This window comes from Chiroxiphia lanceolata, chromosome 12 (genome assembly GCF_009829145.1).
Source record: "Chiroxiphia lanceolata isolate bChiLan1 chromosome 12, bChiLan1.pri, whole genome shotgun sequence".
Lineage (NCBI taxonomy): Eukaryota > Metazoa > Chordata > Aves > Passeriformes > Pipridae > Chiroxiphia > Chiroxiphia lanceolata.
The window spans coordinates 10,342,855-10,355,132 of NC_045648.1; the positions used below are offsets into that span (position 1 = coordinate 10,342,855).

Consider the following 12,278-nt stretch of genomic DNA (forward strand, 5'->3'; position numbering starts at 1 on the left):
TCATTAATATATATACAAAAAAACCCCATACTTTCTTGAGATTTTCAAAGTTAAAATAAAAATCAGAGGAACTCTCCTTTGCAACAGTACTGGGTAAGTGTAATTTGATATTCTTCATGTAGCACTGGATAATCAAATCTCAGTCCCTTCATCTAGGTCCTGCTCATCTTTCACTAGTACAGGGTTTAATCTGCAGAGTCAATACATCAAAAATTAAGGGAAGAGTTTTCATGGCTGGTTCATTGTTTAGATATGGCACTTATTCCAAGATGCTCATAAATTTTCAAATAAAAGCCACATAGGAAAATACTAATTAAGGAGGGAGATACAGGTGCCATGACTTAAAAGGGCTGCTCCATTTCTCATGTACTATCACCATACTCACATACACCAGAAGTAGGTATTATGGCATTTATCTCTGCATACACACATGCTTTCGGGATTGTTCTGCAAATCTGGATGGATAAACTTAGGGTTTTCCATATTAGGAAAGAACAGGCAACTTTTTTAGCTACAGTTTATAAATTTATGCAAATCGTAAAATATAGTATGTGCACACTGCACATCCACAAAATGTTCCTCTGCCATTTTACCAGAAGAAAGATATAGTAAGACATAAACATAAAACCAGAATAAGTTGGGGGGTTAATTAGTAATATATATAAAGCCATTTTACAATTAGCATGAGGTTTTTTCTTTTTCTTACACTTTCTGACCTGAAAAACGTGCACTATAGCTAACAAACTGATTCAATAAAAATCATTGCACTATTATACATGTTTTAATAAACTTAACACTAATGCCAGCCAAAGTGAAAATATGAGATTTACGCATAGGCCAAGTTTTGTTCTTAGCTCTAACACAGCGTTCTCTTGGCTTTAACCTGTGCATACACAACAATTTAATTTAAAGTACCTGAAACCAAGTGAAAATGTCATTCAGGACTATTCACACAAATTCTGGGTGACACCACCACCGCCCAAAGCACAAAACGTTTGCAGCGTGTTGTGTTTGTTTGAAGGGATCCCTGGGGCCATAAAGGGTGTAGTGCACACTCTGAGGAATAGCAGTGGTTCTTAGTAACACCCCAATTCTTACAGTTCTTTCTCAAATCAAAAATCCTTTTAGTTCCAAAACAGACAAAACATCCTGCCCAATGCTCCTTTTGGCTTCAGGAATTTCAGACTCCTGTCCATTATTTTCAGTGTTCTCACACTTTATTTCTTTGTAAACAACTTCACTGTACTGTGAAAACTGCTCTCCAGTGATCCCTCACTCCAGCACAATCTCCGAGATAACGGTTATCTGGCACACTAAGAACTGTAAATCTGATTGTACTGTACACACTAATGATAAAAGCAGAGAACAAAATACCACAATGCTTTACAGCTCTAGAGAGTATTACAGGATTTTGCACACGAAAATAATGCAGATGTGACGTGTCCAACAGATTTTGCATTCAGCTGATCGCAAACAGAACTCCGCTCTCATTCCTCAAAACCCATCTTTCACAGCACTGTGCTCAGAGTGATGACAAGGGCAGAAAATGTGATCGAGTGATAAAAACCTGAGTGACTGCCAATGAGATGACAGCATGCATAGGAACCAACAGCAACCCTATAGCGTCTGGCTGAATTATCCAAACCCAATGACAAGAATTCGCACAAAGTTCTTGAAACTGAACAACAAAATTCAACAAAATTAAGACTGCTTCTGGAAACAGGATTTTAGGAGGGGGTTTTCCCCGTTAAGCAAGCACACAGGAGACATTCACAGAATATAAATTTTAAGACTATTTTTGGTTTAGATTTTGCTAACATACAATTATAATCACTATTAAAAATTCAGGTAACAAGACAATTGTCTGGATTGTGATGAAAACTTAAGCTTCCTTAGTGTGGTTACTGTGTTAAATAAGCCGTAAGCATGTCTATCGCGTGTGAATAAGGCCGTAAAGTTCATTTCCTGTACACAAAAAATTTAGTTTAATACAACACCATTCAGCTTCACATTCTGCCTTAAGTATTGTTAATTCCTCCTCCAACTCACTACTTACAAAGTGTCTGGTAATTTTCTAGACTTTTTTAAAACTCTTATGAACAGAGATTACTAAATCTGAAGGAAAACAACTGAAGAAAATCACTCACATAACTGAAGTTAATTATTCCAGGTCAATACTCTAGAAGCCACGCAAGTAAAAATCCTAAGAAAACTACTAATCATTCGAGTTTCTGCTAATCTGCAAAACGCTTGACATCCAGCTAGATCTTGCCTGCATCTCAAGCGTGTATCTTATATTTACAGCATGTGTATCTCAGTTCTTATCACAGAACAAGAACAGATCAGCCATGTTATACAATACCCCCTGGGCTGCTACAATTTGATTTTTCATACACTTGCGATTACTTATTTTTACAAAATAAAAATAGTTTCCCCAAGAAAAGCAAAGGCATAATCCAAACCTATAGCGTTAGGATCTAAAGTACAACCCACAAACAAACAGCCCATCCATAGAAAGTAAACAAGCGACCGCACCACAAACTGTCTCACTTTAAAGAAAATAATCACAAATTACAATTTTTTTTTCAGTATGTGTCTCTCGACTTCATACAGTCTTGTGGTGTATCCCTACTCAAAAGTATGGGTGCTAACACATGTAAAAAACCCTACAAAAATACCCTATTTGCAGCTACAGACAAGGTCAACAAGTTGTTAATGTAAATCAGTACCCAGAGCAAAACACGCTGCCGCTCTCCCTTCAACTTTCCGAATGGAAGAGGTACGCAAACTGATCAGCCCAGCAAGCAGATCACTTCAGTCTGCGATCTGCCCATGCTTCCAAACAAGACAAGCACAAACAGCACCAAGGGACGACCCAGCACACACACACGAGTTAGGGCAGCTCCCCTGCACGGCAGAGTCCCACCAGGACGGATGGGCCCCTCCAGGTTCAGAAGCAAGACCCGTGCCCCGGCTCCAACGACCGACGAGGTCAATTAGACCGCTCTCCTTTCCGGAATTAGGAAAACACATTTTGCGGAACGAAGAAAGAGACTTGGGTACCTCTATAAAGTCTTCAAGACACTGATTAGTTTATAAACGAAAGTAACAGCTCAAGCCGGGAAAAGCTCCCCCACAAAGGCAGGGAGACTCCTTGGGTTAAACCGCTACAGCCAACTCCGGTTCTGAGAGAAACAGTGCTCATGTTTAGCACCCTTTTTACCTTAACACTGGATCTGCCGGTCTGGGCCTCTGCCTCCATGCTCTGGCTGTTCTCCCTCTTGTCTTTCTTAGAGGAATTAGTCCTCGCCTCATAAGTGGATGTGTTGTAGCATTTAATGAATAATCCTGGGACGGGGTTGCCTTGCTGCTGTTGAGACATGGTTGTGTTGGTCTGGTGAGGGAAATTGCACTCCTCAGACTCATTGCTACTGTGACAGATCACTCTGCTGTCAGAGAGGTTGGTGCTTGGAACACAGCCCATGCTTTGTGGCCACCTGGGGAATACTTCTAAATTGTATATATATACGTGTATATATATATATGTATATATATATTTCTTTCCTTCCCGTTGATATTTTCCCCCTGCTTAATTTTTTTGTTAACAGGTTGAATCTCTTTCCTGCGTCTCAAATACACTCTGAAGCATTGCCATCGGTCCCTTCTATACCACCAGAAACGTGTCTGTTCTCCTCGTCCTCCAGGAAACAGGTCCTTTTATCTCAATCTCAGCAGTGGGCTGGGGAGCTGGAGGGGAGGGAAGGGGGGAAATCAAGAACCGGTCGACTTCGTATTTTCACAGATTATTATTAATTTGTCTAAGCCATCTGAGAATCTTGGTAAGATTTTCTTTCCTTCTGGGAAAAGAAAAAAAAAAAAAGAAGGGGGAAAAGCAAAATCAAAAATAATAAAAAAAAAAAATCCCAAGCCCCAAACCGCACACACCCCGGCGTCGGCTCGGCGCTCAGAAGGGCCGGGGGCACAGCACCATCTCCTCCCCCGAGCCCGGAGCCCGGCGCATTTTCCACCCGGGCTTGCTCCGCGTTACCGATTAACCCGGGACCGGGCCGGGGGCCGCTCCCCACCTCCGCGTCCGCGCTCCCGCCGAGCAGCGCTCACTCCTCGCGGTCCAGCCCGGCGCTGCGCTGTGCCGGGGGCGTGCTTTGGGGTGTGCTTTGGGGGCCAAAATCAATGGTTTATTAAAAAATAACAACAACAACACGGACCGAAAGCCGCCCGGCCGCCCCGGGGAGCCGGTTGCGCTCCTCACGCCGCGCTGGGCACGTCCCGCGCCGCCTCGGTCGCGGGCGGGCGGGCGGCCGCCGCGGGGGTGACATTCAGGATCCCGTCGTCGGAAGGAAGGAAGAGCCCCCCGTCAGGCGGCAGCGGGGCTCTCCGGCCGCCGCAGCGGCATCCCGGCTCAGCGCCGCGGGGCAGGGGCGGGCCGGGCCGCGGGGAGCCCCCTCGGGAAAGCGGGGCACGGCCCGGAGGGCTTCCCTGAGCCGCGGGGGCAGCCGGCGCGGCGGGCGGAGGCATCAAAGGGCCTCCATGATGCGGTCGGTTTTTTGGGCAGAGAAGTGATGCGAAACGGCGAGGGGGGAAAAAATCAAAAATTTAAAAAAAAAAAAAAAAAGGAGAAGGAAAAATTAAAAGGAGCGAGAAGTGAAGGAAAACGATCCTAGCGTCCCATCCCGGCGGCAAGGGCTGCAGTGGCGAGAGGTCTGGTTCCCGGGGCCGTGGTGTCTGCATCCCTCAGCAGGGAAATGCCTGGCTCCCCGCAGCCGCCGTCCCTCGCTCCGCGCTCACCTTGTTATTATTGATGTTCCTCGGCGGCCGCGGCGGCGGCGGCCGCGGCCCCTCCGCCGCCCCGCCCTCCCCGCCCCGCCCCGCGGCTCCCCCCGCGCTGCCCCGGCAGCTCGGCCGCGGCGGAGCCGGCGCAGCGCCCGGCGCGCTGACCTCCGGCCCGCGCTGGCGTCAGTGAGAGCGGCGGCCGCGGCCAATGCGGGGCCGCCCGCGCCCCGCCCGCGCCGGCCCCGCACCGGCCCCGCACACCGCGTGCGACCGCACCGGCCCGCAGCGCTCAGCGCGCGCGGTGACCCCGGCGCGCTGCCCCGTGAGACACCGGGCTCCCTCCTTCGGGAGCAGGACAGCCGGACGGAGCGCGGAGTCCGTTGTTGCTTCCCATCGTTTTCCTTTCCGAGTCTGCCCGTGCCAGTTTCTTTGAGAATGTTTTTTTGAAAGCAAAGCCTTGTGAAAAGGGAAGATGGTGCTATGGGTGGAGCCAGGCCCTGGGGCTTGGGAAATTAACTGCAGGCAGACTTTTTCCTGGAATATGTATGTGAAATAAACCTTTTCTGTTTCTATATCGTTTCGAAGTAGCTATATTTCCTTATCATATAGATGTGCTGGGAGACTATATGTCTGTACATACTTTAAGAGAGAAAAGGCAGTATTTAAAGCCCTTTAAATACCCAAGGCAAGGCGAGTTACTACTATAGACAATACGCGTTCCAGAAGTACCAGCTCAAGTGCAGCCCAGGTTCCACGACAGACATATGACACCGTACTCTACCACGGACCACACACAACCTGATGGGCTCCTAAGAGCTCTGTGTTCCACATGTGCCTTTCACTTTCTTCACTATGTCATCTGTAGCTTCTGCTACCTTTATTCTCAGTGACTCACAGAGGTGCTTCTCCAAGGTCCTGTCTGTTTTCACTAGCTCAGGAACAGCTCAGAGACAACAGGAGTTTAGGGAAGGCCCAACCAAACTTTAGATTTACGAACATGGTTAAACTCAAATATCAGAGACATGACTTTTGTCAATAAGCTCCAGCATCTCAGGAGGGAAAAATGACGTATCACAGGAGGAAACTAAACTACTCCAGTTTTGTGTCATGATCACCTCTGTACTCCCCTGTCAGAACCAGTATGTTTCAGAAGCCAATTCAGCATGAGTACTTCCATGCATTCCGAACAGCCAGACTTTGAACAGTACCTCAACTACATGACAAGTGCCATCAGGCCATAATTAAAAGCAAAACATGCAGATAAACAATGACTATTGACAGCAAGAATGGCAAGAAGCTCTTCATTCATGTATGTAACAACATCACTTGATGGAGATGAGAGCACCTTATAAGGCTGAGAGATGCAAAGCCAGAAGTCGGTGCTTTTGAGAAATGTGGTTTTTCAGGATAACCACAGTACTTGCACTGTCAAAGTGCTTTTATTTACTTCTCGTAATTGCCAGCATTAAAGGCTGGAAAATCAAGTCTTTCCTTTCCCGATGTTTCTGCTACTGTGCAGTTTCAAGTATAAGCAATAGTCACATAAACTTCATCCACCCCATTAATTTAGCTGATCTATACAGCCTGTTAGAACCAGAAAAAGACGTCGGCTTCCTGTGCTCTCTCATCACTTTGGACACCCACTTAATATAAGCACTTAACAACAAATGAAGGGAAAGGCTTAACATATCCATTTGAAACAGTGGGCACTGTTTGGAGCGGCATCTTGTCCTCATTCTTTCCTTTATGTTAAACATTATTTACTAGATCTCATTAATAAGAACACACTTAAGTGCAGCTAGAAAAAGGCTGTGTAAGAACAGAATGCTGCAATTCCTACTTGTGCCATTAACCACAAGTGTGGGCTCTCTTCTTCAGCCTTAATGGATCTGTCAGCGAAACTGCTATTGCGCTTTATTTCTGGTGGCACTGGAGGAGTTAGAGACAGCAAAACTTCATTTTCAGAGCTCCACATTCAGTTTGCAGTGCTGACACCTAGAGTTAAGCTTTCTACTCTGTAAAATAAATGGGTTTGGTTTGCAGGTACACAAAGACGAAATGTACAATTCATGGTGTCATTTCAAAAAATACCAGTATTGGGAACATCCCTGCTTTCCACTTTGAAGGCAAACAAATTCCCACTCAACTAATACCTCCATTTATGCAAATGATAGGCAAATACTGGGGGGTGGGGAAGGGAGGGAAGGGGCACAGGGTATGCTTTGTTTAATATCAGCATGATAAAACAAGAAAGTGTCTGTGCAAACATGATGTGCATGACCCCTTTGCTCCTTTTTCAGAAGTTTTTCCACAACTATCCCTTGGCAGGTTATTACTAATCATTTCTACAGCCTAATTTCAAGAGAAAAAAAAAGTCCCCATTTGCAAGATTTTCATATGAGAACTCACACTGCCTTGAATGGGAGGATGAGATGAGCCTGAATAATCCCTTAGTAGTTTAATAAAAGCTATTGAGAAATCACTGGAGTTGTTGTTACATTGAAAAAAATTCAATAAAGACAAAAATTGCTATTTGAACAAGATGCTGGCACAGGCATTGTCTTGCTTCTCTACAATTTGAAAACACTGATGCTATTTTTATTGCCAATAGAAAAATACAGTTGAAAGTATAGATTTACCCAAAGACTAGAATCAGAGAGAAGGGGTGAAAACATTGAAATTGTTGCCAATGGTAGTGATTTGTCACTACACTGTATGAACTCTGTGGATAAAAGGCCTTGTTCAAGCTTATTGCTGAAGAGGAGCTCAGGAAATGGTGGGCACTATTATTCAAAAAAAAATTAAATCATGCAAAAGAGCAGAGGAAGAATAGGAGTGTAGACACTGGCAGATTAGGGCTGTGGGGGAAGTGTAATGTCAGCACAGAGTCAATGAGGGAGAGGTCAGAAGAGAACTAGTTCTAGGAGACAGCTGGGGAATGAGAAAGTTTATTTATGGAGAATAAGGTTGAATTTCATTCAGGACTGCAGAATAAGAAATAATGCTAGGAAAGAGCTTGGAATGATTCCTATCAGCTTGATCTGCAGACAAATGGGTGCTGGGGAAGATCAAAGTATTTAGAGAAGAAATACATGAGCTTCAAAATTTAAAAGGATCAAAAATTACACTATTCAGCCACATCCCCATCCATCTCACAAAGAAATTACATTGGATCCTGAATTTTTTGACAAAAGGCTGAACAACACACTGTACTCCAGATCTTCATCACTACTCCCCATGTCTGCTATCCCCCCGCAAATTTCCATATGCAAAAGCACTTCCCTTGATGTATCAGCAGTATCCATCCATTTCCCACAGACCTTGACCAATTCCCATTGCACATTATAGAATTTTGTGCATGAGCACTGGGACAGTTCACTCCTGTCAAGCTACACGAAAATGCATATGAAGGCCTAGAGCAAAAGTTAGTTGCCAAAATCCAGTTCTGATAATATTTCAGTACCCAAGACAATGACAGGCAGAATTATGCAGAAGAAATGATGGACTAACATCTGCATGAACAACAAATATCAGTGCACCTTAAAAAATGTTTATCCAGCAGTGGCAGAGCAAGCATGACTGCAGTCCTGTGAGCACAGGCAGCAATCTTAATGTGAGATTACTCTATCTTGTTTTAATTGCTTCTCCCCCCAAGTCAGCTACATGTTCCAATTGTGTCTTCTGGCCTTATGAAAAGTTAGGCAATCCTGCTGGTCTCTAGGCCAGCGAAGGAGGCAGTGGGGAGGAGGAGAAGGAGGAACTGTGGAAAATGTGCCAGCACACAAACAGCTGAATGGACTCTACACTGCTAACTACTGACACGTGCAAGCTCTGACAGAGTACATCTCTCCAGCCCAAGATATTCTAGAAGACAAAACAAGGACCATATGCTGCCTCAGCCACAAGTGAGTATCAGCATTACACCCCTCAAGCAGGCCAGGGTACTTCTGCTTGTTTGTGTATAAGCATCAGTATCCTGGAACAGTCATTTTCAGGTGACATGAGACAAGTGTAAAATTTGTCTTGAGAGAGCTCATCCCCAACTCCTGGAATGTACAAAAGTACAATGGGTTTGTTTTCTACACCACTCCCCTGATGTCCTGAAAAACCTCAAAGCAGCTGATGGAAGGGCTGCTCTGATGGCCTGGCAGGCTGTCGAGTTTGCTGTTGTTGTGTAATTGCAATTGCAGAACACAGACAGTTGTCTGTACCACTTGGAAATCAGAGCCTTCAAGGCAGTCTAAGTCAGCAACTTTTTCAACTCTAGCACCAAAGATGTCCAAGTCTAAAGCTCAGATACAAGGATGACGCTTGTACGTACATGAAGTAACTGGTGTCAGAACAGCTTTTGCAGCTGTAGTTTACCCATCACAGTCACTGCTGCTCAGTGGTCAGCAGGACAGACACTTTTTCTAGGACAAAAATGTACCCCCCTTCTCCGCTCTGCCTTCTCTCCACTTTGATTACCTTCTTTGCTGTCCCACATTGTGGCAGTATTTTTCCTAGCCCCATCCTATGCTAAAGATTTGTTTCCCTTTCTGGTATTTCTTAGTCTCTCCTTCTTTCTACTTGTCCCTCAGATCCCTCTGTTTCCTCCTCTAAGTACCCCTTTTGTCATCTGCTTTCTTTTGCCTTTTCCACCCCAAAAGATCAAAATCCTTTGCCCAACCCCAAAGTAATTCTCATCTCTATGATCTCCCAAAAGCTCAGTCAAATCCCTTAAAACTCCCACAAAAGCCCCCCCCATTTTTTCTGATTTCACAATTGTCCATCTGTCCAATGCTTCTCAAGTATCCTTCAGCTTTATACTTTCTCTTTTTTGCTTTTTGTAGGCTCTCCCCAAATTGCCAAAAAATTTGTGGGGAAGGGAGGAACAAAGCACTGTTGTTAACACCCACTCCCCTGTAATTATCCTGTGCTTCACAAGCAGTATTATCTGTCTGGATACACAGCACCATGCAGCCAGCTGTGACCATAGAGAATTAACTGTTGGAGAATTTTCCCTTCTCTCTTCCTAAGTATTTTTAAGCTAACTTAGATTTATTTAGTATGCAACCTTTTCAGTTTGTTTTCACCCTAAACCAAGGATGACAACTGGTCCTTTTCAGTGGAGTAGTATACCCAATTTTTACACCCTTGCTGCCTGTTGTCCCTCTGCTTCCCAAGTGTGTTGGATACCCACTCTTAGCCAGCCAGCCACCAGCCAGCCAGCCCGAGGGCAACCCAGCCTCAGGACCCTTCAGACTCCTATATTGTTTCCCGATGCCATAACCCCTTATTGTGGCTTGCTGAGATCCAGTAAAAGAAAACAAAAGAAAATCAGTAAAAGAAAAAAGCAACTTGTCTCCTCCATCAGTAAGTCAGTTTTCTTTGGTCATCAAAGCTAGAAGAGCAAGCTCTTAGTCTTTGTGGTCTACCCCAGTAGCTAAAAGATCCGTTCAGGTTAATAAGGGAAGACTCACTCAAGGCAGGCTTTCAAAGCCACAGACTCTTTGCCCTGACTCTCTCTCCATTTCCTCTCTCCCAGAACCCCACTGCCACTTTCTTACTTGCTCCTGGTTAATCAGCAGTGCTAATGGCCAGCAGCCCACCTTCCTGGACCAGCATCCTTAACCAAAGACCAAAGGAGTAAGAGTGGCAAAGAGAACAACAAAATACAGAGCTAAAAACTCATCCCTGCTGTATGGCAGCAGCAGAAGTTGAAAAACTCTCCAAAATTACTTTTTAAGACAGGCTGTACACCTGCAAAACAGACTGCTTTCATGGTTGCTGAATTTATTATTTAAGGAACAGATCCATCATCTGTGGTCATACTGAGCAGTGATTTATTACTTATTCACAATAGCAAAAAATCCCATGTACTGGCTGTGAGATTTATGTTCCTAGATCATTCAAACATCTGAAAAATTTATCCTACAAACATATCTGAATATAAGACAGGGAACTGGACCTCATCCAAATTCTTAAAAACTGTTAGCTGTATTCTCAAGTAGATTTCCTTTCTTTGGGCTAAGCAACACCTTTAAATACACTCAGCCATTTCTGACTACGTACAGTCCTTCCCTGATGTTAAGTCGTTCTGTGGAGTGAGGCAGTATCCTTACATATATAAGAAGCTGAACCCTTAATTAACCAAGAGGACCATACCTCACCACCAACAGGTAACCCAGAGATGCTTGTGCAATTGATTACTCTCTCCAAATATACCCCTTTCCCAGGAATGTTTCACATCCAGTTCTTGCATTGCAATCAGGCTCTGTGAGGAATGGTTCATTCACAATTCACACTGTTTTCCCAACTGTATTCTTATTTCTGTAAGCTCCCCTCAGGAAAGTTGGGCTTCTTGTCCCTTGCCTGCTTGCAGCTCTGCGTGCAGACAGTTGTAAGGAGGAATGTACAAGAATCCGACCTCTGCGGTGCCATGGCACAGCACTCACAGATCATGACTCTTGTAAACTCCATTTTACAGCTGTCTGCAGATCCAGCTGAGCAGCAGGAAGAACACCACCACAAGGATTGCAAGAGGACACGACACCCTGCAGAAGAGATAAGGAGAAGCTCCACTGAGGACAGGTGGAGAAACCAAAACATGTAAGTTTGCTGGGGGTAGCTATTTAAAAAAGAGAGAGACAGGATGTGTTGGGGAGATAAATCTTCTGAGTTTTTGAAAAGGGGAAGGCAGTGCTTGCAGGCTCACTCACCACAGCCCTAACAAACATAAATCTTGCTCACATGGGCACTGTCCTTCACAACATGCTCACCAAGGCTGGCTGTAGCACAGCTATCACGGAAGGATCTGTCATATTAAGCAGAACAGCACTTGGCAGTTTGTGTGAATTATGGTCACAGCCAGCACAGCTGGGTGCTGCAGGGGTTGACAGGCTCTGTAACACAGGCACAATAGCAAGCACTAAAAAAAAAAAAACAAAAAAAACCTCCAAAATGGTTTGGGAACAGAGTTGAAAAATAGTTTAAAATATGTGCTTTAAATTCATGAGACTTCCAAACAGATGGGGCGGGGGATGATCTGATGAACTGAAGGGCCTGATCTCATGGTTTATATCTGCCTTGGCAAGACCTTCTCTGTCTGCACTTACTGTGCCCAAGGGAGTGGGTTCCTAATGCTCCATCAAGAGGCTTTTTAGGTCCTCTCACTTGAAATAAGCTGTGATGCCATCTCTCTGTTTCCCTGATATACCTCCAGGGCACAGTTCCCTACTTCCTATGCCTTCACATAAAGGCCTCTCTGGTGGCTGCAGGTACCCAGGAGCAATGTTGCTCCTTCCCTTATCTCTCACATGCTCCAAGTGCCAAATGCACCTTTCCCTACAAACCTAATCTGGTTTACACTGCTGCTTTCAGGGAGTTTCACTCACAATGAATTAAGATAACCAAGTCAGAACAATAGCTCTTAAATTCACTAGCACAACAAGTATACCAATCTGCACAAAGCAACTGAAAGTTTGTTCATCTCCTTGCACTCTTGG

At 44.7% G+C, this 12,278-nt stretch overlaps 1 protein-coding gene across 7 annotated transcripts in view; it reads right to left on the minus strand.

The window, feature by feature from the left end:
- Positions 1 to 12,278, minus strand: part of PDE8A (phosphodiesterase 8A) — a 142,900-nt gene that overhangs the window by 112,948 nt on the left and 17,674 nt on the right. Inside the window, exons 1-2 of one of the 7 annotated variants that reach the window (XM_032699988.1) lie at positions 6,397 to 6,401; positions 3,224 to 3,714 (exon numbers count right to left, since the gene is read on the minus strand). The exons of 2 other annotated variants lie outside the window; for them this stretch is intronic. In XM_032699988.1, the coding sequence (XP_032555879.1) occupies positions 3,224 to 3,484 (261 nt within the window). In that variant the 5' untranslated portion in view covers positions 3,485 to 3,714; positions 6,397 to 6,401. 4 more of the 7 variants (XM_032699987.1, XM_032699992.1, XM_032699989.1 and 1 more) reach the window with 4 other exon arrangements.